The following is a 27,545-nucleotide window of genomic DNA, read 5'->3' on the forward strand; positions in this document are numbered from 1 at the left end:
TTACAGGCCTGCTGTATGAGCCTAATCCGTAGGGTTGTTTTCCCTCATCCACCCTGGGAGGCCTGCTTTCTCAGCCTCTCTGTCCCTGAGCCCTGTCCCTGCAGCCCCTGTTTAGTCCCTTTACTATGTCTCTTGCCCATGTCTTGGGTTCCTGTCCCAGGGACAGAACAGGAGTGGCATTCTCTTCCCTACTCTGAGAGCTCCACTCCAGCTGCCTTGGGGGGCCCAGCAGAGACATGTGAGCCCCTGTTAAGCCTTGTTGGAATCAGAGGAGGTGTGAGGGTGCCATGCACCTGTGGGTAGGGTGAGCATGGCTCAGGAACATAGAGTGCTCATGCTCCCCACTTATCTGGCCATTCTCATCTGCCTGCCTCCTCCCCCCCCCCCACCCCAGGGAGGGGGGTATGGGCTCTGCATTGCTGTAGATCTGTGGGACTCTGCCATATTGTCACACTACCCACTCTCCCCACAGCAACTGCCTGACCTACCGCCGCATCTACCTCCCACTCAGCCACCCGGATGATCTCATCAGGCCAGGCCTCTTTAAAGGCACCTACGGCAGCCACGGCTTAGAGATTGTCATGCTCAGCTTCCATGGAAGGCACGCCAGGGTCACGAAGATCACAGTAAGTCCTGGGGCTACCCGCCGGGTCCAGCCCTGTGTGGACTTGTCAGGTTGGCCAGGGCAGGGCACTCGGGCTGCACATTGGCTGCTTGGTATGGCTGGGGCCTGCAGCACCGCTTCACCGGGGAGCTGGTTGGGAGTGCAGATCCTCAGACCCTCCCCGGGCCCACCCACCCAGAATCCTAAGGGATTCTGAGCACTTCCGCTGCCCTTCAGGGCTCTTTTCCTGGCTGCACACTGACATACCTTGAGAAAGGGAAGTTGAAAAAACTCTAATGCCCTTGCCCCACCCTACAAATTCTAATTTAATGTGGAGGGGGCTGGGTAACGGCTTCACAGCCTCCCAGGTGACCCCAAGGACCAGCACATTGGAGACCCCCTGCAGTAGCACATAGGCCCACTGCATGTCCTGTGCTCAGCAGCTTGTGAAAACAGTTGGAGGGTTGTTGAGCCACGTAGGCCCTGTGTTGCCCACTCCAAGGACCGCCAACCATTTTGGGCTCACCTGTCATTTCCGTAGTTGGTGGGGTGAGTTTCTGGCAGATACAGACTAGAGCATCCTGAAGAAGCAGCACCACTTCCTAGTCCTCACAGAGCATTGCTCTTGAACCTCTGTCTGCCGGGAAGCCTCTGCTTGGGGAAACCTCATGTGAACAAAAGCCTGGAACTAGGGCTGCATCCCTGGCACAGGGGGCTCTCCAGCAGGGATTTCCGCATGCTCCTGGGGCTTGTGGAGAGCTGCAGGGCCTGAGGCATCTCCTGGGGCACAGGCATAGGAGCTTCTGCGTTCCAGGCAGACCTATCTGGGCTGGCCCCTCAGGGCTGCTGGCCTCTGCCTGACCCTGGGAGAGGATGAAGTTCTCTAAGCCCTGGTCTCTTCAGCTGCCACACAGGCTAGTTTCCACCTGTGGCCTTTGAATGCAGATGAGCCACTCTGTTGGGTGCCTGCAGACCCTCAGCAGATCACTAGTCAGTGTTGTCATTTTTTGTCTTCAACGATCCTTTCACTGATGGGGCTGCCTCCTCTAAGCACTAATTTTTAGGGCTTCTAAAATGGTCCTACTTTTCAAATGGTTGCTGCTAAGTCAGTAGGAACGTTGAGTGAGCTCATCTGGCTAGAGGTGAGATATAGGCGGGAGTGTATTTCTGCTACTCTCTGAGCCCTGCTGACCACCATCCACTTGATCCACAGGGTGACCCCAACATCCCTGCCGGGCAGCAGACAGTAGAGGTCGACCTCATGCACCCCATCCAGCTGCCCACTGTCGACGACCTCTACAACTTCAACGAACTCTCGCGCATCATCCTGGAGGCTCAGGAGGAGGTGCACCGGGAGCAGCGGCAGCCAGAAGGCAGGACTGAGGACGGCGAGGGTTCCGGCGAGGGTTCCAGGCCGCCCACTGAGGTCAGAGAGCCCGAGCCCGGGAGTGAAGGGGCCGCAGCTTTGAAGGAGGAGCCTCTCCAGTTTGTTCTGCCTGTGGGTGTGAGCTCAAGGAACGAGAACTATCCCCGAACCTGCAGGATATGGTAAGGACAGGAGGGTGGGTGAAGACCCAGTTTTGGGGTGGGACCTGGCTCTGGCAGGCCGGCTTGTTGCACCAGAATGGGAGCCTCTGATGGTTGGACCAAGCTCATACCTGAACGGATGGCACTGTTTCCTGGGCTGTACAGTCAGCTGTCACATCCCTTGGGGAGCCTCAGACTTGGGGTATTAGAACTGTGAGGTGTGAAGACTTCTCCCAGAATGCCTTGCATCACATAGTTACTAAGGTAAAAGGGAGATGAGGCAGAATGTCAGGCAGCATTGAAGCAGACAGTGAGGAAGAGGACTCTCCCCCTGCCCACACCTCTCCATGTAGAAAGGCTGCTTGGAGTTCGCCTGGATGTCCTTACAGATAAGGCCTGTCGGGAGTTCTCCATCCATCTCCTAATGAAGGTAGTTCTGAAGTCAATTCATTATTTCTTCCTGTGATTTCCCTCCCTCCTTCTCTCCTTCCTCCTTTCTGTTATTTTTCTGCCCTTCTCTGCTGCTTCCCTCCCTGCAGAGTTCCGATCCCTGATCCTCCCCCAGGCTGCCAGCTCTTACCTGACTTAGGGTTTTGTCTCAGGCCCCTGCTTTCAGCTACTCAGGCCCACCCCTGCCATTCAGGCCATTCCCTTGCCCTCAGTCCCCTACACCCCAGGGCTATTTAAGTTTTGCTAAAATGAATACAATTAAAAATTCAGGTCGTCAGTTGCACTAGCCACATTTCAAGTGCTCAGTAGCTGCATGTGGCTTCTGGCTACCACATTAGACATGCAGATCTAGAATATTTCATCATCACAGGAAGTCCTCCTGTACGGTTGCCTGAGTGGGCATTTTGAGGGAATAATCTGTCAGTCTCTTGGCATTACCGCTGACCCTCTTCACCTTTTCCAGGTTACGTGTAAAGGTTAGTCTCGCTTTACTTCTGGGCCAGCTGCTGTGTTGTGTCTGCAGTGGCTGTTTACTAGCACTTACAGACTAACAGTGTGGGCAGCTGGCTGAGCTCCCTGAAAAGGACTTAGGAATCTACAATACATGGGCTTAGCAGAAAAAAATTATTACATTTTCTTGTTAAACAATTATGATAAAAGTGATTGAATCTGGTTTTTCCAGAGGGAGACATACAAATAGCATTCCGATATAATTTTACCTGATGTAAATATTTTTGTACAGTTTAAAAAATTTTTATTTAAATATGGTTGACATTCAATATTATATTAGTTTCAGGTGTATAAATCACATCTATATACCTTACGATGTGATCATCACAATAAGTCTAGTAACCATCTGTCACCATACCAAGTTATTAGGATATGTTGACTATTTTTCCTATGCCGTACATTACATTCCCATTTGAAAGGCCATAAAAGAAAAAGGCTCTGTGATTTCTGGAAAGCTTGACAGGTCCTAGTAGCTCATTGCCAGCCAAGAGCCCATTAGTAGCTCACCTGGACGTTGGGTCCAACCAGTCCCGAAGCTCCGGTCCAGACTCCTGGCCGAGCTGTAGGATGGTCCTCCACCCCGTCCTGAATGTCAGGGGCTCCATGGCTTGGGAGGGGCTGCTGCGATCCTTCCCTGTCTGGTTTGTGAGGCGGTGCCACAGCGACCCAACAGGAAACATTTGCTGTGTGTTCTCTAAGCCTTTGCCTCCTTGTAGCTTCTGGTCCTTTTTCCCACCCAGGAAACCCTCTGAACCACAGGTTGCTCTCCCTTCTTCAGCCCAGCAGTGTCTTAGCGTGCCCGGGAGTTTTGGGGATCTCTGGCACCATTGCACATGCTGGGAGATTCAGGCCAGCCCCTGACTTACTGTCATTCATCAGAAGCAAGAAAGATAAATGTGTTTTAGCCTCATACATAGAGATCTCAATAGTTGGCCATATGATATTTGAAAGTTTGACCTTCTGAGTTAATGTCAGTTACATGACAATAAGTCTTCACTGATTATATTTAAATTGTTCAAATGTTGACATAGCTTCCCTAGGAATTAAGATTTTGTTACCTGGGCCTGCATTATGAAGATATGTGCTTTGGGACAGAGTTGTGAGGTGGGGCTGCTTGAGATCCTCCTCCTGTAGTTGGGTAAAGTGGTAGAAATCAATGTTTGATGGAGTGATCCCAACCATCTGTCTCCCCACCGGCCCAGAGCCCTGCCTCTGCTAGATGGCTTGGCGCATGGACATGGAGAGTTGTGCAGGGCCTGATGAAGACAGGCTCTCTTGATGTCTGCCAATGCTTTGCTTCTTCTTCTTCTTTTTTTTTAATATAAATTGATTTTTTTACAGAGAGGAAGAGAGAGGGATAGAGAGTTAGAAACATCGATGAGAGAGAATCATCGATCAGCAGCTGCCTCTTGCACACCCCCTACTGGGGATGTGCCCACAACCAGGGTACATGCCCTTGACCAGAATCGAACCTGGGACCTTTCAGTCCACAGACCGACACTCTATTCACTGAGCCAAACCGGTTTTAGCTGCCTTGCTTCTTGCTGCTGGTGAATAGCAAAAAGTGGTTTGAATGGAATGAAGGGTGTTTTAGAACACCCGGATGACACAGGGCTTGACTGGGGCCAGTGCAGAGCCTCGAAGCTCCTCTCACTCTTCTTTCCCTTGTGCTTCCCTCTTTCTTTGTTCAGTTTCTTTGGCACAGGCCTCATCGCCGGCCATGGCTTCACCAGCCCCGAGCGCACGCCCGGGGTCTTCATCCTGTTTGACGATGACCGCTTCGGGTTCATCTGGCTGGAGCTGAAATCCTTCAGCCTGTACAGCAGAGTCCAGGCCACCTTCCGGAATGCGGACGCACCGTCCCCGCAGGCCTTCGAGGAGATGCTCAAGAACATTCAGTCCCTGACCTCCTGAGGGCCCCTTCCCCTCGGGGGCGCGGCTCCAGACTCTGTGACCTGGGAAGAACAGCAGCATGCACTTTGGAGATTTGACCTTCTGACCAGAGCATCCACCTTCTTGTAGGCTTCTTGACCCGAGATGCTTTCTATAGAGTGTGCAACATATGTCTGCATATTTATCAGTAGCTGATGGGAAGGCTGAGCTGAGCATGTCTTATAAAAAAAAAAAAAAAGAATTGGAGAAATTGAGTTTGTCTTTGGCTCACTGACAGTTTTCTAGGGAAAACAAAATCCTCCTTCAGGGAAGTTCATTGACATAACTGAGTCTCTTGATGTAAGGGTCCACTGTGTGGGGTGCCAGTTCCACCATCCACAGTCAGGAAGCACAGGAAAGTGGCCACAGACCTGTGAGGGCCTGGCGAGGTGAACTTCTGTGCAGCCTGGGCAGGTAGTGAGGGTAGTGTTTGTGGAAAGAGAGCCCCAGGGAGCTGGGGTGTCAGTCTCAGGACCCAGGACTAAATTCCTATTTTTCTTGTTTTCATTTTTTCTTTTTTGTGAATTCCCATTTCTATACTGACTCAGACTTGGACAAAAGCACTTCACCCCCATCTCAGTTTCTGAATCAGAGAAATGGGGCTGGCGATACGGGTCACTAGAGAATGTCACTGCAGGCCTTTGAGCAACTTGGAAGCCCTGGGAATACCACCCCTGGTCCTGGTCGCTGGGCAGCACCCATGTGCCTGTCCTGGCCTCTCTCTCACATTAGAACTCTCCCTTCAGCCATTTCCTGTCAGTGCTCATTGTGTTACCCCACCACCACCACCACCACACACACACACACACACACACACACACACACTCTGATGGTAGAATCTCAAACTGCAGCCACATGTCCCAGGACTGGACAGGGTTATGTCTTTTTACGACCCTGCGTTTATTCCATCTGCACGATGTACACAGGTGTTGTTCTGGGAAGTGTTTCAGCACATGAGGACTGCAGCCCTTTGTTGGCAAGAGGGCAGCTTTCTAGAGAAGTCACACTATACAAATCAGGGTGCTCTTTGGAGACCAGGACCTCTCCGGGACCCTCCCGTATGGAGACCCTGAGCACTGACTTCTCCTGGTGGCGTGCCCGTGTTGGGTTGACACCTGTATCAGGGAACCCCCTCTGAGGTCCTTGCTGATCTCATATCTATTGAAGAACAGAGCCCTAAATGCATGCTGGTCTCCGAGGACATTTCAGCTCTCTCTCCAGCCAGCACAGAGCCATCTCCACCCCATCTGCCCAGGGTGCACTTCACCGGGGGCAGGGCAGTTTGTTCCCCTCTCGGTTACTTTTCCTTGTTCCGTGGATTGCACTGAGCCCTCACACTAGAGGTGCGGGACCCCAGGGAAAGGGGCAGCTTTGTGGTACCTTCATGTAGAGACCAACCTGAGCTGTCTTGTGAATGTGTCCTCTGTTTTCCTGATTAACTTCTCTCTGGCTTTTTTTTTTCTTTTTCTTTTTTTTAAATAAAAACATCCCCAGTGCCCTTCAATTCGTTTGGAAACTTTGACCTTTTGCTTCCCAGTATCATAAAATTGACAAGTTCTGGGACAAACCCCTAAATGGCATACTCGTCCTCCTGAGAGGTTCTGTGGAGAACTGAGAGAGAAAAGTGAAGAAGGCGAGGTCCCTCCTGGGCAGCTGCGGGTTCACCTGCCTGGCGCTGTCAGCTGAATCTCATTAGAGATGCATGTCCTTTGCTCACCTTCCAGATCCTTCTAGCAGGTCCTGGAGTTAAGTTGAAGCATGGTCCCAGTTTCCACATCTTTGGCAGGACTGAACCTAAAAGTGTCACTGCTCCTGCCTTACAGAATGACTTCCTCTCGTGCCAAGTGTGGCCGGCCTGGAACCCTGGGGATAATTATGGCCGTGAAGCTTTGAGGAAAGTGAAAACAAAGGACAACTGGGCGTGCAAGCCCTTGTTCTCTGTGGTTCACTGTTGCTTAAGTGAATTCAAGAAAATGCCTATTTCACCTAGAGCCTGAGGCTTGCTCTAAGGCAGCAGTCACCAACTGGTGGTCCTCGGACCACTGGTGGTCCATGAGGTCTGAAGGGTTGGCAACTGCTGCTCTAAGGAACTCCCCTCTCCATCTGAGGCCTCCCCTAAACATTGTAGAGATCACATGGATCGAAGATGAGTAGTTTTGATTCAAAACCAATCTCAAATCTGAATGATGTAACCTGTCTCCAATGTTTGGGTCTATACACGGCTTCTCCAAATACTGACCAAAGTAACTCTTGCTGTGGGCTGTTGACTGCGTCCATGTCGGGCCTGTCTCTGGTGTGAGGTGAGGGCCCAGGGCCTGTGGTATCTGTCCTGGCAGTGCCCGCAGTGACACCAGGCAAGGCCAGCCACCAGTACAGAACATGTGTTGTTTCCCACTCTGATATGTCTTCAGCCAGCTAGCTCCGGGTTTCCAGTTCAGCAGTGAGTGTGCAGGGACCCAGCACCGGCTGGCTTCCTCGGTCAAGGGAATGGTCAGGCAGCTCATCAGAACTTCCTGCTTGAATTAATTTCAGAAGAATTAACTAGACCCGAATGACCCATTTTAGGGACCAGCAGTCCCCATGTGGTGCTTGATTTGGGAAAGGTGGCAGGTGGACCTAGGAGTATCCTTAGACATTTTTCCGTCGTTGGTGCCACCTTTGCTTACTACATTGCTGCTGGGAGGTTGGGTGAGACAAGTCTGCCGTGTGGACTTCAAGAAACACCTGCTTCTGTATATTCGGACATGCTCTGTTCTCTGCTACTCAACTGAAGAGGATGTGATTAGAGATTTCAGGCAAAATTCATTGGAGAGCCTTCTATATCAGGGCTGGATGTTCATTGCAATTGAACTCTCCCCCCCCCCCCCCCCCCCCCCAGCTATGTGACACAGGCCTGGCGTATGTCCAGTTCTATCTGCTCATCCAGTTCAGACCTCCAGTGTCTACTGCTGAGTGTAAACAGGTTTGGAGGCCGTGGGAGAATTCCTGTCCCTGGCCTGGGACCTCTCTTTCTGAGCACATGCCTGAGTCTGGGCATCTGACTCACGTGGCTGGTGCTTGCTGCTCTGCACCTGTCCTCCCGTGCCTTCTGTCCTGACCCCAGCTCAGGCCCAGGCAAGTCCTGGCCAGTGTGGAGAGCAGGGAGTGCACATAGTGGTCTGACTAGCTAGATACAGGTGGGCCTCCATTCCTGCTTCATGCAGATCTAGCCCAGGGGCCAAGGTGACATGATAGGCTTTCTTTCTACCCCTCTTCTCCCCCCCCCCCCCCCCACTGACTTTTAGAGAAAGAAGAAGGGAAAGAAGAGGGGAAAGAGAACTACAGACATGAGAGACACATCAATTGCCTCCCTCAAACACCCAGAACAGGGCGGGGATCAAAGCTACATCCAAGGCACATCTCCTTGACCAGGAATTGAATCCCATCATTCAGAGCACCAGCCAACACTCCAACCACTGAGCCAACCCAGTCAGAACTACAGACTTTCTCTTTCCCTGAGAACTTGGAGCTGACTGCTGCAGCCAAGACTGATTCTCTCCACCCTGACGACACTTCAGGGCTGGTATTCAGTTTATGGGTTGCCCAGGTGTCCTCGCACTGCCAGTGAGTCACTTTTTAGTGCTCATGAACATTATCAAAGGAATAGAAACCTGTCAGTCCTTTTGTCGCTTAGTGAACTTGGTGACCGGAATTGAAATTTCCTAAGTTCCTGTGACCGCAGTGTCTGGTGTATAGACTCTGAGCAGCCAGATATCTGACTCTGAGTTTGGAGAAAGCAGTCGTGTGCTTTAGGAGCCTTTTATTCTGTTCATTACCTTTGTGTTCCAGCTGTTAAAAGTGCTTTGGGAATGTTCTAATTTTTCCTGAACTTGAGGAAAAAATACCCCAATTATGGGCCTTCCCAGTGTTAATGTAGGCTAACCTCTCTGTCTTTACTTTTGGGGGAAGATCTGGAATGTAATCTGACTAAAAGCTCTCAGAAGTATTTAGAGTAGAAGAAAGCCACTGTTAGATAAGACAAAGGTCCCAAAGTCTGGGCAGTTCTTAATATTACTAAATGCTATTGTTGCTAAAGGTTAAAATGCACAGTATTTTGCAGAGGCAACTTTAAAGGATGAGTTTGAGCAGAACCCAACCTGGTAAGTTTAGGCAACTGCCAGGAAGAAATGAATGTGTAATTGCCAAATAGTGTATACAGTAATGGCTAAGCCTCCCCCGGGAGACAGAGCTTTGGTGTCGATCTCCTTGTTACAAGTAAGTAAAACTAACAACAACCATATCTTGCATAGGACACCCCAGGCAGCAAACCCCTTGAGTTGGATAACACCACAATGCCATCAGTTTTCTGAAACTGTCATTGGAAATGGGATGTGCACATGCGTGTTTGTATTCACACAGGCAAAGATCACATGGCACCCTTCGGGCCTTCCCACACTGAGGAACTGGGCTGTACCTCTGATCAGGCCAGAACATGGCTCTGGCTGTCATGTTGAGAAGGGGCTGCAGGTGGAAAAGGTGGTGGGAGATGTCCCCAGGAGGCTGCTGTGGGGATTCTGGTAAGGGCTGACATGGCCTGAACCCTGGAAAATGACAGGACTCTGGGTAAGGAGTTGTGGACTTCTGGAATGGGTTCGAGGGGTGGGAGAGAAGAGCTGATGCCGCCCTTGCCCCTCTGTGCCACTTGCCCCAACACTGTCTCGGGACCCGCCGGCTAGTGGCTCAGTGGAGCCTACTTCACAGAGCCACTGTGACTACTCAGGTGCCTGGACACAGCTCAGGGTAGCTGCCATACCAACATGGGAGCCCCAGCGTCAGGAGGAATTCACAGGTCGCCCTTGTTCACACAGTCATTCAGAGCATGACTGCTGAGCACCTTGAGGACCTAGACTCAATTCCTGTCCTCTTCTCAGGCCCCTCATCACCATGGCGCTTCTCTCTGTTCTCAGTGTTCCATGGTTGGATTGGCGAGCTTCCACTAGGCACCACAGGCAAGTGAGATACTCCTCAGAACCCCTCTTCTGAGGACGCTTTGGTGATCTCGGGAAAGCACTAGGATGTGGGTGCTTGGTGTGAGGGGAAAGGGGTGCAATGGTGACAGAGTCATTTGGAAATGAACAAACTCTCCAAGTCTGGTTGTCTGGCTTGGGCTGTGCCCCTTCACAGCGCTCTGATGATAGTCAGGAGGAGGGTGAGAGCGGGCTCCGTATTCCACAGCAGGAGGATACAGAGAAGAAAAGAGAGACCGAGATACAGAAGTTACACAGCTCACTGAAGAGAGAACACTAGAACATCACAGACTAAAAGGCGACCATGAAACCCGTGATCCCACGAGGAAAGGGTAAGAGTTTGGCAGAATTGCACATGATGTCCACCAGTGGGCACCGGACACATAACCCAGGCCCCAGGATGGGTGAGAAAGTGAGCATCCTGTATACAGGAGCCATTATCACAAAACACACCAATGCAAATTAGTGGCATCTGGTGTTAACCCAGACCCACTACATGACCTGCTTGGAAAGGTATACTTTAACTTCTGAGACTCAGAAGGCCCCCCATAAGGAACATGAAATCTTAAAAATTATATTTTTAGATTTTATTTAAAAATCATGTTTTAACTTAATCCAGGATTTAGATTTGTAGAACTCCTCTTCTACGCCTGTGGCGGGTTAATTAGGCTAAGCGCAGGCTAAATTCAGGCCCCTCTCGTGCTCTCAGGCAGAGACCCTTGGTTGGTGAACATACTGCACAGTAACTGCACCACAATTCAGGGACTCAGAGCCCTCACTCTGCTCCCCCTTCCTTTTCCTGGGAACTTTGGAAACAAAAGTCTGGCACAGAAATGCTTGGCAAACGCAGGCTTCTCTGGTCCCGCTTCCCTCCTGTGACAGTGGCAATGAGCCAACCCTTGCTTGAAGTGGGAAAGGAGAGGGAAATGTGGGGGAAATACACTCAGGTACTGACGATTCATGTGCCTGGGTCTCCAGCACCTTTCATGCTCTGTCTCACCTCATCTTCTCAAACTTCCTGTAGGATTAGTTCTATGGTTATTACTGGTTCTCTTTGAAACTGAGGCTTGGAAAAGTTAGGAGACTCGCCTGATATACACAGGATTTCACAGGTCCCTTGCTCAGTCATTCAGAGCATGTCTTCTAGCACCTTGTGGACCAGGCCAGGCGGCAGGCGAGGACTTAGATCCAACAAGCTGGGCGAGGATTGGGATCAGGACCTTGTTATTCTGAACACTTGTGGTTGGGTGGGTGGGGTGTCTCTTGGATCACCAGCTGGTATGGTAGTTTTGCTTTCCTGGCTCTGGACATCGTACAGGTGGGATCACATGCACATTTTGGGGTCTGGCTTCTGTGTGTGCTTTATTCATCTACTTTGTTGGGGGCTGCGATAGTGTGTTTGTGTTCTATGCGAATGTGCCATAAATATTAAAAAAATGTTTCTTCTATGGACATTTGGTTCATTTCCACTTTGGAGCTGTTAACAGAAGATTGCTGGGGATGTTTTTGCCCATGTTTTCTGGTGGACATATGCTCTCATTTCTCTTGTGTATACCTGGGCAAGGAATTGCTTGTTATCCAATATTTATGTTTAGGTTTTATAATACTGCCAAACAGTTTGCCAACACAGTTGTATCTATTTCATGAGCATTGTATGTGGGTTCCACCTGCTACTTCCTAAAAAACGTGGTATCTTCAGTCCTTTTAATTTTAGCTCTTCTTGGTGGGGTTAGGGACAGTGATGAGCTGTTCTTAACATGAAAGGACAAGACAGCATCTCAGTGGTAAGGACCAGAGCTTGGGAGGGTTATGAGCCTGTCCTCCATGCTATAGTCATGTTCCAGAGGGTTTAGAAAGGAAATAGCAGGGAAGCAAAGAGCTCTCAAAGGTGGACAGAAACAAGACAGCTAGCTGTAAATAAAATGCTTGGCTAATGATGAGTCCTGGATAATTTTCTCATTAGCTGTTAAGAGGCCAATGATGACACAACCACAGACACAGGGGGTAATGTTTGAGATATTAGCATTTAATAAGGTAGGGGCACTGTCCAATCAGCATGGGTGCTGGCCAGGAGAACTTTCACCTGTGTACCGCTCAGTCCTGCTCACAGTCTCGACCTTAATGGTTAAATAGCAGAGCCAAAAAAGCTGAGTAGTGCCTGGGAGCACCCTTGTTTGCTCCATGGTTAGAGTGCAACACAGGGGTGGGGGTGGGGGTGGAATAGAATGCCCATCAGGGCTATAGTTCCTTTTATGATGGTTTGGATAAACATTGATATTGAGAGTATTAAAGTCAGATGAAAATAGTGAAAAGTGAACAAAAACTCGTTTCCAAAAAATACAAATTGAAGTTTGTGATAAAGGAACATATAGAGGCAGAAAGTATTTGGTTTTACGAAAATGTGAAGACATAATCCTGCTTTCATTTTAGCAAATGCCCAGCGGGGGCATCGTGCACGGAGTGAAAGTGGAGGAATGGGAGACTAAGGGGCAGAGGAAACGAGACCAAAGGGTCAAAAGAGCAGCTGGACCCTCGGGTGGCAGCCGTTTTGACTCCCACGGCCTTTTAAACCTCAGGTTTCTCAAGAAGCACACATTTCTCTAAAAGCCACAATTTGAGCCCATCGGTAGGGCTGTCAGACTCAGCGAATGACATGAGGGGTGCACAGTTATGTCTAAATTTTAGAAAAACAATGAACAGCTCTAAATACAAGTATATGCCAAGTCCTGCGTGTGATAAACTCATGCATCCCGGAAACCAGCCCTTGGCCCGCATCTGCACGGCCCTGCAGTGGACAGACCCCTCTCCCGCCCCGCCCGCCATCCCCCACTACCAACTCCCCAACCTCCGCTGCGTCCCCCGCGGGCTATCCGTCGCAGGTGGCGCGTGGGCATCCGCGTGGGGCTTGCTGAGCTTTCCACTCCAGGACCACACAGTCCCACCGGTGACCCTCCAATCCCGAGGTCAGTTCCACTAGGAACCAATCAGCCGCCAGCTAAGTGCACGTGCCTAGAAGGTAGCGCTTTATTGGTTGAAGAAGCGCCAATCAGCGGGGCACGCAGAGGGGCGGGCGTGTGGGAGGGCGGACCCAGAACAACGGCTGGCAGAAGGGTCTTGGTCCGCGGTCGGAGGAGGAGTATGTGTGAGGGAGCTCCCACCCGCCTGCCAAGTGCCCCGCGTCTTAGTCTCCGCCTTCATCACCACGTCTCAGTGAGCATCACCACTCCTCAGGGGCCCTCTCTCAGCGGCCTCTCAGCCGGCCGGCCCTGCCGGAGCCCCCGGCGGCCGTTGGGTCTGTTAGGGTGCATTCACACCTGGGCGCCCCGGGCCCCTGGTCCCCCCGGGCCCCTGGTCCCTGCCCTCGCAGTAGCTTGTATCGCGTAGGCAGGGCCGAGACCACACCTGAGCACAGAATGTGAGCCCAGAAGGGCGGTTTGCCGTTCCGTTGAGGGTGTCAGTGGAGGTCTTCAGGCGTGGCTGTATCCAGGTGCTCAGGAACTGCGGCCAAGGATGTTTGTCTTGTCTCCCAGCTTTGCTTCTCTGAGTGCGGGCCTTTCCCAGAGGAGCTGGGCCGGACTTCCGGCCTGGGAGGCGGGGGTTTCAGCCCGTAGGGACCACATGAACAGAGCTGGTTGTGGTAATAATGAAACACAAAAACACTTGTATCGCTCTTCTGGTTTTCAGATAAGGTAGCAATAATGACGATAATAATGAAACTCAAAAACATTTGAATCATTTACAGTTTCCATATTACCAAACACCTTTGACACATCCCATTCATGCCACTGGAGATTCCAGGTGGGCAGCATTCTACAATTTGTTGGGGGCGGTGGGAGAGTGAGGAAGAGTAACAGAGTCACCCCAGAGACCAAGTTTCAATGCTGGAAGGAATTTAGTTAAATGTGGTTTTGACAGTGTTTTCCTTCAGTATTCTAAGTAAGTGAGGGGGTGACAGAAAGCATCCCAGGTGTGTTTGGCAGCTCCATGTCTTGGAAAGTGCTCACCAGGTTGGAATGTTCTTGTCTTCCCCAAAGGGCCTCGCTGGTGTGTGCCTGAGCAATAGGTTCAGCAATGCAGGGTTCCATATTAACCCAACATCCAGGAGCCCCAGACAGCACAGGAGCCCACCACACTTTTTGTTATCACCCCAGATGCCCTCTTAAGGCTTAGAAGGATGACCCCTCCCACCCCTGGGTTTAATGATATGAGCCAGTTCTCAGAAGGCGGCCCAGGCCCTCACCCTAGCACTCCTGTATCCAATTTACACAAAGCCCAGAACTTTCTAAACCTCCTGCTCTTTTTTCTAGGAAGAGCACATTTCCAACCCTCGGGAAAGAAGTGTGCCTCACAGATCTTTTGGTAAGGAAAGCAAACCCTCGTCTGCTTTACCCCAACCCCAACACACCCTTTGGGGTGGGAAGAGCAGAGAAGGTAGGTTCAGAAGTAGCATTCATGAGAGGATCTGTCATACACAGGAGTTCATGGTATAGGGGCCTTCTCCAAGCCCCCCAAATCTCTATGTAGTGTCACCCACTGCCTATCCCTAGCCCACAATTCCTCATGACACCGAGACAGGGATTCAGGAGGCCCGGGGGAACCAGCATTACCTTCTAATGTACCTGCCCTGGGCATCCGCCCCTTCATCTGCCCTGAAGAGGATGCCGTCACCTCCTTCCTGCTCGTGGGTGGGCAGGATCACACGGGATGGATGCGGAAGCCTTTGCAAGTGGAAAGCATTGTATGCAGATTGACAAAGAGCAATCACCTCTCTGCTAGAGCTGGTTGTATTTCTCACGGCAGTGCACTGCGGCAGTAAGCGGTCACCAGTCCCAGCACACCTGTCTGCAGGCTCTGGCTGTCCCCACTAAATGATTTGGGAGGGCAAGCCATGGTACCTGCCTCTTTCTGAGCTGCAATAGGACATGAGGCCTTGTCCCTGCCCTTGGACACCTTGCCTCAACCCTGGCGCTCTCTAGCATTGATTTACTCTTCCAGAGAGTTCCTTGGCCCACGTTACAAATGCAGCCTCACATTCAATTGTCTTTTCTGGCTCTTGCTCAGATGTGTCCTGTCCCCAGTGCTGTTCACCGAGAACCCTTCTGCTGTGAGTACCAGTCCAGATTTGGGGGCCGCCTACTGGTGCCCCAGGCTGAGGCAGCACTACCTTGCTGGGTCCCTCTGTCCCTGAGACCCCAAAAGCAGGTAGGTGACTTGAACCAGGGATTCTTCATCTGAGTTCAGGGTAAACTTCAGGGGACCAGTCACTCCTTAGAATCATAAGTTCTGATTCATATAATCAGAATTATATGAATGGGTGTTTTTTGTTTTGTTATATCCTCACCTGAGGATATTTCCCCATTGATTTTTAGAGGAGGTTAGGGGAGAGAAACATCGATGTGAGAGAGACACATTGATTGGTTGCCTTCTGCATGCACCCTGACTAGGGTGGGGATCAAGCTTGCAACCAAGGTACGTATCCTTGACTGGAATTGAACCTGGGATCCTTTATTCTGCAGGCCGATGTTCTATCCACTGAGCCAAACTGACTAGGGCACTGGGTTCTTTTAATAAGAGGGAGGAGAGATTGCTGCATGGACAAACTCTAAGGTCTGCCCATGAAGTTAGTGCTGTTATCCACGTCCTTGAGGGCTGTGGAATAGACTCATGCTCTTCTACTGCTTTCTCCACTAGCCAGCTCCCTGGGACGTGGTGCAGTGACACTTTCTTGGAAACCCTCCACTGATTTGGAATGCTTTCCTAGCTCCTGGTCCCTGTCATCCCGGCATTTATTATTTCCCATGGATAGTGTGGTGTAGTGACCCTCAGTGGACAGGATGGGGTTCCATGTGCTTTTAGCGCAGCACCTACCACGGAGCATGCACTCAGCAAGTGGTTAGAAGACTGGGTAGAACTGGCCAGTGTGTCCTCATCCTGCCAAGCAAAGGGGTCACAGGCAAGGCAAGGGGGTGGTGTCCATGCCATGGTGGCAAGAAGTATAGAGGTTGGGGAGGGTCCTGAGTGCCCCAGGCTTTGGTAGGTCTCGTTTGCCTAAGCCCTCAGATCCCCTCAGCCTTTCCTCCGCAGAGTCATCTGTGCTTCGCAGAACATCTCATACAGGTTGTTTGGTGCTCCTGGCAGCTTTGGGAAGTCAACAGGATCACTCAAAAGTAGTTTTTATTGTTTTCTATGATGTGTGACGTGCACATGGTTGGAAATTCCAACAGTACAAAGGAGCTTGCCTTCGCCCCCTTTCCTGTTACCCGTTCCCTATCCCAAGGCTTTCTATGTGTCCTGGAGATTTTCTGTGTGTATCTGCTATCGGTGGAAATCATGCTCTTTGATGAGATCTCTAGAAAGACATTCAAGAGACCCACCTATGGGAGGGTGTGACATGGTGATTTGGGGCACCAGATGCAAAACCAAAAGAGTGCCCCTGGGTCCCCAATGTCCCAATTCCAACCCTCCCGCCATGGAAAAAGTCCAGCCTCTTCTTTAAGACCCAGTCTGTGTATCTGATCTTGAGGCTGGTGGGCTTGCTCAGGCATGGTCTTCCCGTGGCAATGACAAATGAGTAAGAGCAGCTGGAAACCTCTGAGGATCCTTTGGCCCAGGTCCAGATCTGGCTCTTCCTTCCTCCTCATTCTGCTGGCCACCCTGGTCTAACCAAAGCTGAGGGGTGGGGTCTACCCTGTCCCTGCTGGAAGGACCTGCAGAGTCACATGGCAAAGGGGAGGCTGCAGGGAAAGGGTGAAGAATTGGATGTGGCCCATCACAACTCATACACAAGCAATATTACACATATATTCTTTAAAACTGCAAATGGTACAATGATGTGCTTAGAGTGCTGTGTTTCCCACTTAACATCATGTCTGACAGACTAGACTATCTTGTTGTTGCCAAAGCCCATCCCATTTCTTCTGTCCCCTCCTCTCATCATTTATTGTTCTGTTCAGATGGGCATTCAGGCTCTTCGGTCACAACAGCCAGTGCTGCAGTGAGTGTTCTGTGCACACATTTTGTAAATGTACACAAGTCCTGGGATGCAGTCTCAGGAGTCTTTGCTGGACCGAAGACTGTCATTTTAGATTCTGATGGATGTTGCCAAATGCTGGCAAAGTCCTCTTTACGGCTGAGAATGCTGACACTTAGGGGGGCTGAATGTTGTGCCCAAGGGCTGTTCCTAGAGGCCACCAGGCTCAGGACAGAGCCAGGTCTCTCGTCTCCAACCTGTGTGTCCTGCCCCTACACCACTCGCCATTCAGAGTCCCATTGCATTCAGAGGTGCCTGGTGGGTAGTGAGGGCAGGGGGACCATGGAGATGCTGGTGCCTCCTTCTCCAGAATGTCTGGAAGGGGAGAGCTGCGCCCTCAGCTGGGGCATTGGCCTGTGCTTGTGGGAGGGATGTAGAGAGGAGCTCACCGGGCTCCGTCCCTGAGGCTAAGTGTGTCTGGGGCACAACTCCATCCACCTTTGGGTCTTCTCCTCCCTTTCTCTCTGTTAGATCCAAAAGATGGTCCAGACTGATATCCCCAATGCCACCAAGGTGTGCCCCTGCCCAGATCGCCACTTTGGGGGCTATCTCCCGGTGCCTAGGGATCAAGCTGTGATGCCCTACTGGGTGCCCCGGGGCCTGAGGTCTTACAAGAAGGTAAGAGAGAGGCTCTCACAGTAGGGAGCCTGAGAGTGAGATGGGCCTTCAGGGGGACCCAGAGATGAGGGGGAAGGTGCTGGGTTCTTTCCATACAGAGGCCTCCACTGACGTCCTGTGGGGAGCGGTCCTCTGAAAGCCGTGGCAAAGGAGCACAGAGGTGGTGTGTGGCTGGGGCCAGGTCTCATGTCCTGGTGGAGGTTGGGAAGGGGGTACACTGCTCTCTGAGGGGGTACACTGCTCGCTGAGGGGGTACACTGCTCTCTGAGGGGGTGCTGTCTCTGCTGCCCTCCTTACCACTATTTCTCCTACCATCTTAGCACTAGCCAAGTTTAGACTAGGTATTATGGTCAAACATTAGGATCCAGGGTTAGGATTAGGGATCAGTCATCCAGGTGGGTAGTGAGGGGAGGGGGACCATGGTTGTGCTTGTGCCTCCCACCCCAGAATGTCATGAAGGGGAGACCTCCCTCATCTGGGTGTTGGTGTGTGCTTGTGGGAGGAATGTAGAGAGGGGCTGACCAGGCTCTGTCCCTGAGGCTAAGTTTGTCTGGGGCACAGCTCCATCCACCTCTTCCCTTCCTCTCCGTTAGATCCAGACTGGCACCCCTGAATCAACCAAGCCATGCCTCTGCCCAGGCCACCGCTTTGGGGGCTATCTCCCGGTGCCTAGGGACCAGGCTGTGATGCCCTACTGGGTGCCCCGGGTCCTGAGGTCTTACAAGAAGGTAAGAGGGAGGCTCTCACAGTAGGGAGCCTGAGAGTGAGGGCAGGCCTTTAGCGGGGTGGGTGCTGGATTCCTTCTGTGGGGAGCGGTCCTCTGAAAGCCGTGGCAAAGGAGCACAGAGGTGGTGTGTGGCTGGGGCCGGGTCTCATGTCCTGGTGGAGGTTGGGAAGGGGGTACACTGCTCTCTGAGGAGGTGCCTGTCTCTGCTGCCCTCCTTACCACTATTTCTCCTACCACCTTCTCCTCCCTCTTCTTCCTACCTTGCTTACTTCCTCATCATCTTGTCTCCTCCTTTCCACCACCTCCTCCCTCACCCCCTCCAGCTCTCTCAGCCTGTCTGAGTCGCCTGTTCTTATAGCCCCATCCCTGGGAGGCATAGAGGGTGGGGAGGGAGGGAGGGTATCAGGGAAGGACCATTGCTCTGAGTTTCTGTCCTGGCTTTTTGCTTTGTTTGGCTCCCCCAGGGCTCTGGGTTAAAGACAGTGACCGCAGGTTGGCCAGGTCCAGCCCTCCTCAGCCCCTGGCACCCTTATCCCATGGGTGTCCTGGGAGGTATTAGAGGCTTCCTCTGCCTTTGCCCACATCCCAGTTGCAGGTTTTCCACCATCAAGCAGTAAACTGTCCCTGGAATTAAAACCCAGAATCCTTTTAAAAGGAGACCAGGGCACTCATGTTTTGCGCTGGCCATGGCCTCTTTGGTGGTTTCCAGACCAAATCCCCCTTCCCGCCCATGGGTCACCAGGGTGGACACTTTTGCCTACGTGCTTTTCTTGTAGGTGGCGAAAAGACAGCAGAGTTTTAAAAGCATCAAAGGTAAATGTCCCTTGGGAAAGAAGGGGGGGTCTCATGACCATCACGGTGGGGATGGGGAGACTTCTCTTACCCCAGATGCCTGTAACACAAAGACATCCACAGACTGGCACACATGGTACTTCTACTCCTGCGTCAATGTCAGGCATCATTAATCACCCACTGTCTTCCCAGTTAAACGAGGGAAGCCTCAGACTTTACCCAAATATCAGCATTTTAAAAAAATTCATTTTTATTGATTTCAGAGGGAGAGGGAGAGAGCGATAGAAACATCAATGATGAGATAGTATCAGTGATCAGCTGCCTCCTGCATGCCACACACTGGGGATGGAGCCCACAATCCGAGCATATGCCCTTACCTGGAATTGAACTGTGACCTCCTGGTTCATAGGTTAATGCTCAACTACTGAGCCATGCTGGCTAGGCCAACATTGGTTTTTTGTTTTTTTTCTTCTAATATATATATTTTTATTAAATTATTATTTTTGTACATATACCAATGCCAACATTGGTTTTTAAGATGAAACCAGTTTGCAATCTGGAGTTAGATGACATTTAAAGTGTTTTGCTAAGACCGGTTTGGCTCAATGGATAGAGCGTCGGCTTGGGGACTGAAGGGTCCCGGGTTCGATTCCGGTCAAGGGCATGTACCTTGGTTGCGGGCATATCCCCAGTAGGGGGTGTGCAAGAGGCAGCTGATCGATGACTCTCTCTCATCGATGTTTCTAACTATCTCCCTTCTTCTCTGTACAAAATCAATAATAATAAAAAAAAAAGCCGGGACCAGTTTGGCTCAATGGATAGAGCGTTGGCTTGGGGACTGAAGGGCCCCAGGTTTGATTCCAGTCATGGGCATGTACCTTGGTTGCGGGCATAACCCCAGTAGCGGGTGTGCAAGAGGCAGCTGATCAATGACTCTCATTGATGTTTCTAACTATCTCCCTTCCTCTCTGTACAAAAATCAATAAAAAAATATATATTTAAAAAAAAAAGTTTTTTTTTAAACATAGTGTGTCAAAAATGTACATATGTTTATGATAGTATATTTATATATTCATAAGATATACATTTCTACATTGTATATTCATAACATCCTCTGTTCATACCACCATATTTATGCATATATTCATTACACAGTATCTTCATACATTCATGTTTGTGACCTAGAATATACACATTCATATATTCACGACAGACAGAGTACATACATATTCATATGTTCTTGAAGTAGTACATATTCATGATAAAATATATACCCATTTGTGACCCAGCATCTGTATTCAGTTATGCGCTCCTGTCATACTATCCAAGGGTGGCATCTGCACCCTGACCGTTACACCCATTTTCTCTAAAACGAATGGGTTGGATTTGCTCTTGAAGACCCTTTCTGGTGCTGATGTCCAGCACACCTGTTTTCTCTGCATTGTACGTGAGCTTGTACCACATCTTCCCCTTGGCGTGCTGTAGCCAGGCTCTGAGAAGTGAGTACACCTTGATGGAATCTGTAAACTTGGGAGGAAATGGGTGGATAGCGAGATAGGAGGTTGGATGCCCGATGCCAGGGCTCCTGTGACGGGCAAGTAGTTTGAGCGGCCCTCTCAGGGCCCAAGAGAAGCTAGGTGGGAGCATGCTTGGGAAGTGAAGGGCCACTACTTCACATGCCCATCCCTTCATGTTGCAAAAGATTCATATTTTTTCCTGATTATAAAAGTAACACAATTAGGAGAAGTATAATTTATCACAACCTTTGCCAGCGGGGCAATTTGGAGGTGTCTGTCAAATTTCATAATATGCAGAACCCTTAATCCAGCAAGCCCGCATGGTCTTGTCTGTGGACACTCCTACATGCACCCTTGTATGCAGCAGTGACTTTCAGGACAAAATATTGGAAGCAGTATTTTGGGAGGATGGACATCAGTGGGGGTGTATTTGAAACATGGCACTTGACACCTAGAGAATGCAGTTAGGAACAATGAAATGGACCCCCTGCCCTGAGAAAGAACATTGTATCATAGAAAAACAAAAGCAAGCTCATATAAATTTAAAAGCAAAAGCCCTGGTCCTGGCCAGCGTTGCTCAGTGCTGAGAGTGTTGATCCGCGCACCTCAAGGTCACAAGTTCGATTCCCATTCAAGGGCACCTACCTGGGTTGTACGTGCAGCAGGCAACCAATCGTTGTCTCACATTGATATTTCTCTCCATCCCTTCCACTTTCTAAAAATGAATGGAAAAATATCTTTGGGTGAGGATTAAAAAGTGTAACAGTTTGTCCTACTGTTCTATTGATACAGAGTTTTGTTTTTTTTTTAAGTGATTTTTATTTTTTCAAATTTATTTTTTTAAAAACTATATATTTTATTGATTTTTTTTTACAGAGAGGAAGGGAGAGAGATAGAAAGCTAGAAACATTGATGAGAGAGAAACATCAACCAGCTGCCTCCTGCACTCCTCCTACTGAGGATGCGCCTGCAACCAAAGTACATGCCCTTGACCGGAATTGAACCCGGGACCTTTCAGTCCTCAGGTCGATGCTCTATCCACTGTGCCAAACCAGTTTCGGCAATAAAGTGATTTTTAGCTTTTGTATCTGAAACTAGAGCCAATGTTTTGCTTTTTTCTTTGTTCATTATGCACCCCCACCCCAATTTCTCTTTGCAGGGCCCTTACCTACCTTCCTCCCTGCCCTCATGAGTTACAGTGACTGTCAACTCAGACATACATCACCCAGCCCTTATCGATATCCTAACAGGGCTTCTGCTTCTTTGTTGTTAATCCTCACCTGAGAATTTCCCCCCCCATGGATTTTAGAGAGAGGAAGGAAGGGGAAAAACATCGATGTGAGAGAATGTACTAATTGGTTACCTCCTGCACTCACTCCAACTAGGGCTAGGGATTGAGGTATGTGCCTTTGCCCAGAATCAAACCCGGACTCTTCAGTTTGTGGGCCGACGCTCTGTCCACTGAGCCAAACCAGCTAGGGCCTAACTGCTGTTCTAACTGTATAGTCACACATATTTATGGGTTTATTTTTATTGTTTGTTTTTGGTTTTGAATAATACTCCACACCTTTAAGAAAAGCTAGCCTGGCCAGCGTGGCTCAGTGGTTGGGCGTCGACCTATGAACCAGGAGGTCACGGTTCGATTCCTGGTCAGGGCACATGCCTGGGTTGTGGGTTTGATCCCCAGTGTGGGGCATGCAGAAGGCAGCTGATCAATGATTCTCTCTTATCATCGATTTTCTATCTCTTCCTCTCCCTTCCTCTCTGTAATCAACAAAAATACATTTAAAAAAAAGGAAAGCTAAACATGCAGTTAGTTTATTGTTGAATCATGTAAGTCAACTGATACATTGATAAAAAACAGTATTAGCCCTGGCCAGTTTTTCTCAGTGGTTAGAATGTCAGCTGTAGACCAAAGGGTCATGGGTTTGATTTCCGGTCAAGGGCATGTACCTTGGTTGCAGGTTCCTCAGCCCAGGTAGGGAGGCAACCAATCAATGTATCTGTCTATATATATATATATATATATATATATATATATATATAGAGAGAGAGAGAGAGAGAGAGAGAGAGAGAGAGAGAGAGAGAGAGAGAGAGGGGGGTATATATTGATTTTTTACAGAGAGGAGGAGAGAGGGATAGTTAGAAACATCAATGAGAGAGAATCATCGATCAGCTGCCTCTTGCACACTCCCTACTGGGGATGTGCCCGCAACCAGGGTACATGCCCTTGACCAGAATCGAACCTGGGACCTTTCAGTCCACAGGCGGACGCTCCATCCACTGAGCCAAACCGGTCTCGGCTATGTATCTATCTGTCTTATATCTCTTTTCCCCCCCTTCCTCATCCTACCCACTCTTTAGAAATCGATGGGGAAAATATCCTTGGGTGAGGATTAAAAAGCAACAGCAAAAACAGTATTATTATTTTTTTTTTACAAGAGCCATTGTTTTATGGTTCAGGCAGATAATATTAATAAATGTTCAGGCCCTCAAACCCATTCAGTCCAGAGGTGTTCAATGGAGAGGATGGAGAGGGCAGTCTCACTGTACAAGTATTAGTATGTATACAGAGGAACTTGAGTTTTTAGAGAATGGAAAGGAGGGAGAATGTGGAGGGGGGGGGGAAGATATCGATGTGAGAGAGACACATACCGTAGATTGGTTGCCTCCCACATTGCCACCTGCAACCCAGATACGTGCGCTTGACTGGGAATCAAATCCAAGACCCTTTGGTGTGTGGGCTGATGCTCTAACAACTTGGAAACTCTGGCCAGGACTGATTTCTGTTTAAAGAGAAAATTCGTATTTCTCATCTTATATTTTCCTTGTAAAGAGGGGGCTCATGTGCTTTTCTTTCCTTTTGCTTTTGCTTAGAATTTTTAAAAAGGAAAATATATTTGTTATATTTTATATTAATAGTGCACCTGCATATCAGTATACTTAGAATGCACATTTTAATGCATTATTAGTATAGTAAATACATGAGTTGTATTAACAGGAGAGCGTGTACTTACAAAGTAAGTGTCTAGAAACCTGAGAGCGTCAAGGAGATGGGAGCACAGGAATCCCACTGGTGGTTGTGATTGCTGTTAACTTTCTATATGGGAAATTTCAAGTACCCAGATAAGCCCCATGTTTCATCATTCAGCTCCAACTATCAGCTCCTCGCCAACCTGGTTTCATCTGAGCTTCACCCACCCTGTTTCCCTCTCTAAATAAATAAATAAATAAATAAATAAATAAGGAAACACTTCCCAACTAAATTCCATATCCTGTCATCCATAAATGTTTCTGTATGCAGCTCTAAAAGATAAAGACAAAAAACAGCCAGGAGGCCCCATGATGATCATGGAAATAAGTAAACAGCCCTCTTCATCTTGATGAATGTTGGTGCAGTGTCCACGCCCTGGGGCTGTGACCTGTCTTGCTGGGGCAATTGGCTACCTGCCCTGGGTTCTGGGGGCTGTCTAGTGTGCAGTGTGCAAACTTAGGATGGGCCTGTCCCCACACCCAGGCTGGGCCTGACTCGCTTTCTCTGCCTAGAATCCCCCCTGGACTCGCACTCCTGGCACAACCGCTGGCGGATCTGCTGCAGCAGACACCTTCTTCGCAAGTGGCTGCAGCTCCAGGCCCTTCACCAGGAAGGGCAGCTGGTCCTGGAGAGGAGAGTGACCTCCCAACCCTCCTTCCTGTCTCTCTGCTTCAGCCTCCTGGCCTTCCTCCAGGCTGGCTTGAGGGCCATCTCGTTCATTCGGTAAGCGGGCTTGGGTGGGAACAGAGGTGCCCCAGGCCCGTCTCACTCCCTGGAGTATAGTTGAGTCAAAGATGTGGGAGAACTTGGGTGTAGTTCAGCAAAAAAGTGAGGAATGGGTATGGCCATGGTTAGTGTTATGCGTTGTTATCAAGTCCAGAGTCTTGGTCATACCCAGAGCAGGTGTCTTTTCTCTCATTCCGTTGCTTAATGGAAAAGCAATGAGATATGGTAGAGCTGATGGTGGGAGCCAGGACACTTTGGGCCTCCCACCTTTCTTCACCTCCTTTCTGTCCCAAGTTCTAAAATCCTCCTGTCCCCAAAGACCACAAGTTTTAGTTCCCATAAATTTTCATCATGTCAGGGTTGAAAGAGCTTGAGCACACTTTTGGGGTGTGACCTGCTGCCTCTCCCTGAGCCCCGCCCCAGTCACTGAGGCTGCATGTTGGAAAGCTCTTAACCAGTCTGTACCCCACCAGCCTCCACCAGGCCCCACATTTCTCACCTGGAATCCTGCTTAGTCTCGCCTCCAGGAAGCCTTCAGGGTGACTCTGGGGTTCAAGAGACACCTCCGCTTACCCAGCTTCTTCCTTTAGTCTCCTCTGAGAAAGCCTTCCTTCTCCAAATCCCACCCCCAACCTCAACCCCAGTTCACCCATTGTTTCCTAACCATTACCCCTATCCAGTCCAATTCCTTTTCATCACACATCTATGTATATAGAGACATGCAAATACATATTAATATGTAAATGTATAGAATTCTAATTTACAGGTATTGACTTGTTTGCTTTGTAATTTTCTGTCTCGTCCAGAATAAGAGGAATATTCTAGAAAATGTCCAGCACCCAAAAACAGTTGTAGGTGTCATTTCCCCATTTTTCTAGTTGTTTGTGGCAGGTTAGCTTTGTCTTTGTCTTTCTTTTATGGCCGGAAGTGGGAGACCCTTTCCCCTGTGTCCCACTTGTCTGACCCGGTGTTGGACTCTCTGGGATGGTAAACTTCCTGTGATGCACATTCACTTACAAGTGACCTGGGGCTCAGCCTCTCAGGGCACGTGCTCCTAGGAAGGGGCCCCGGCAGGGCTCCGTCAGCTTGGAATGGCCTGTAAACATGAGTAGATCAGCATTGTGAGATTTTCATGAAGATTCATTTTTCTTTTTATGCTTGCCAACTCGATGTCAAATTTAGTTGGACTCCTCTGCACTCACACTGGGAAAAGCAAAGAAAGAAGCTTGACTGTTAAGTAGATGGTCAGGGGAGGCCCAAAGGAAAATGGCTGATGCCTTTACAGGTGTTTGCATTTGAGGCAGGCTCTTAGCGCAGAGGTGCAGGCACCAAGCAGCTGTTTAGGAGCGATATCTCACCTGGCTGGGGTGTACGTGGGATGCCCTGCGAGATACCCCAAACTACACAACTAGCTTATCTGAGGAGAAGCCACTGGCACCCATCCTTTGGCCTGGCAGAGATTTGCTAGAATTGGAGAGGCCTCAGGAGGGCAGATGCTCTCAGAACCTTCCTAACAGGGAGCCCCAAGGAACAGTGACTAAGCCAGGTGCTTGCATTCTTGATCAGACGTGTTGTAGCTTCCATTCCATTCCATTCCTTTTCTAGTTCTGCAAGGCTGGGACTCTATCCTTGTTCCGGAAGTAGAGAGGGGGCTCTGAGGGGTTGCGTGACTTGCCTGAGGTCCCGTAGCTAAAAGTGAGCCAGCTAAGGTTGCACCCTGGTGTTACCTCACTGCACCTCTCTCCTGCCTAGACTCCTCAGGTCTAAGTGCACTGGGCACCTGGATGGCATCCCCTCTACTCTCCTCCCCTTGGAGGCTTCCTGACAGGCCCTGCAAGGGGAGTGTGGGCTCAGCTGGAGGACATTCATAGTAACTGCCTTTCTCTTTGCTTTTCAGCCAATTTTGGGGGGTTTGAAGCTGGAATCTTCAGCTAGTGTTAAGAACATCAACAAAAATTTCAATCAGAATCAAGGTCTTTCATGAAAGTTGTCAAATCAGAAGGAGTGTGTGATAGTCACTCTCTACTCAGATCACATAATTCATACTGAAGACTCAATCCAAGTATTTTCTCATGGGGGGATGCTTGGTGGTACAGAGTTGCTGTGAATGTGGGTGAGATTCTGTTATAAATGTAATCAATAAAGGTTATATGTGAAACTCTAAAGTGGCCACTTTCTTATTGATAATGATTTCCCCTCATGAAGGAGTGACTTATTTTCTACCTCTGTGTCCCTGTGGGATAGGGGCCATTTCCAGGTTTCTCTTTCCTCTGCCAAGGAGAGCAGAACCTCTGGACAAGGGACCAGAAATGGTTTTAGCATCTGTATCACTTTAAATAGCATAAAGTTGTATGTGAATTGAATTTTTAAAATTGAGATACCATTCACATATCATAAAATATACTTTTGTTTGTTTGTTTTATTGATTTTAGAGAGAGCAGAAGGAAGAGGGAGAGAGAGAGAAACATCAATGTAAGAAACATTGATGGATTGCCTCCTATATAAGTCCTGATTGAATTCACAACCTGGGTATGTGCCCTGATCAGGAGTCGAACCTGTGACCTTTTGGTGATGAGACGATGCTCTAACCAACTGGGCCACACCAGCCAGGGCTAAAACTTATCTTTTTAAAGTATATTACTCAGTGGTTTTCAGTATATTTACCACGATCTAATTCTAGACCTTTTTAGTCACCCCCAAAAGAAGCACTGTATCTACCAAGCAGTTACTCCTCCCCCCCATCTCCCCATCCCCTGGAAACCATTGACCTACTTTCTGACTTTTCCTATTCTGCACATTTCCTGTATGTGTAATAATATAACGTGGGGCTTCTGTGTCTGGCTTCTTTCACTTAGCTGAGTGATTTTTTATTATTTTTTTTAATTTTTAAAATTGATTTCAGAGAGGAAGAGAGAGATAGAAACATCAATGATGCGTCAGAATCATTGTTTGGCTCCTTCAGCACGCACTCTCCTGGGGATGGAGCCTGAAATGAAGGCATGTACCCTCACTGGGAATCCAACTGTGACCTCCTGGTTCATGGATTGAGGCTCAACCACCGAAGCACACCAG

The 27,545-nt window shown here is 49.4% G+C and overlaps 2 protein-coding genes across 6 annotated transcripts in view; both read left to right on the forward strand.

Annotated features, from left to right (window-relative positions):
- Positions 1-6,523, forward strand: part of FBXO31 (F-box protein 31) — a 43,405-nt gene extending 36,882 nt beyond the window's left edge. For all 5 annotated transcript variants that reach the window (XM_045582623.1, XM_036440681.2, XM_045582624.1 and 2 more), the window contains 3 exons: positions 473-626; positions 1,818-2,152; positions 4,783-6,523. In XM_045582623.1, the coding sequence (XP_045438579.1) occupies positions 473-626; positions 1,818-2,152; positions 4,783-5,005 (712 nt within the window). In that variant the 3' untranslated portion in view covers positions 5,006-6,523. The remainder of the gene's footprint in view (positions 1-472; positions 627-1,817; positions 2,153-4,782) is intronic.
- A 6,734-nt stretch (positions 6,524-13,257) lies between these two features.
- On the forward strand, positions 13,258-26,638 carry CUNH16orf95 (chromosome unknown C16orf95 homolog). The gene is made up of 8 exons (XM_045582626.1): positions 13,258-13,321; positions 14,337-14,388; positions 15,091-15,231; positions 17,531-17,677; positions 18,271-18,405; positions 19,181-19,217; positions 24,260-24,470; positions 26,371-26,638. Exons 3-8 carry the CDS (start codon positions 15,091-15,093, stop codon positions 26,387-26,389), a joined length of 690 nt encoding a protein of 229 aa, XP_045438582.1. The 5' UTR covers positions 13,258-13,321; positions 14,337-14,388; the 3' UTR covers positions 26,390-26,638.
- Positions 26,639-27,545: the final 907 nt, after the last annotated feature.

The sequence above is a fragment of the Pipistrellus kuhlii genome, unplaced genomic scaffold, assembly GCF_014108245.1.
Source record: "Pipistrellus kuhlii isolate mPipKuh1 unplaced genomic scaffold, mPipKuh1.p scaffold_m20_p_17, whole genome shotgun sequence".
Classification (NCBI taxonomy): domain Eukaryota; kingdom Metazoa; phylum Chordata; class Mammalia; order Chiroptera; family Vespertilionidae; genus Pipistrellus; species Pipistrellus kuhlii.

Coding starts and splice junctions, on each gene's coding strand:
- CUNH16orf95 (XM_045582626.1), top strand. CDS start 15,091: ATGTGTCCTGTCCCCAGTGCTGTTCACCGAGAACCCTTCTGCTGTGAG. Junction 15,232..17,530: donor CCCTGAGACCCCAAAAGCAG/GTAGGTGACTTG, acceptor TCTCTCTGTTAG/ATCCAAAAGATGGTCCAGAC. Junction 18,406..19,180: donor TCCTGAGGTCTTACAAGAAG/GTAAGAGGGAGG, acceptor CTTTTCTTGTAG/GTGGCGAAAAGACAGCAGAG.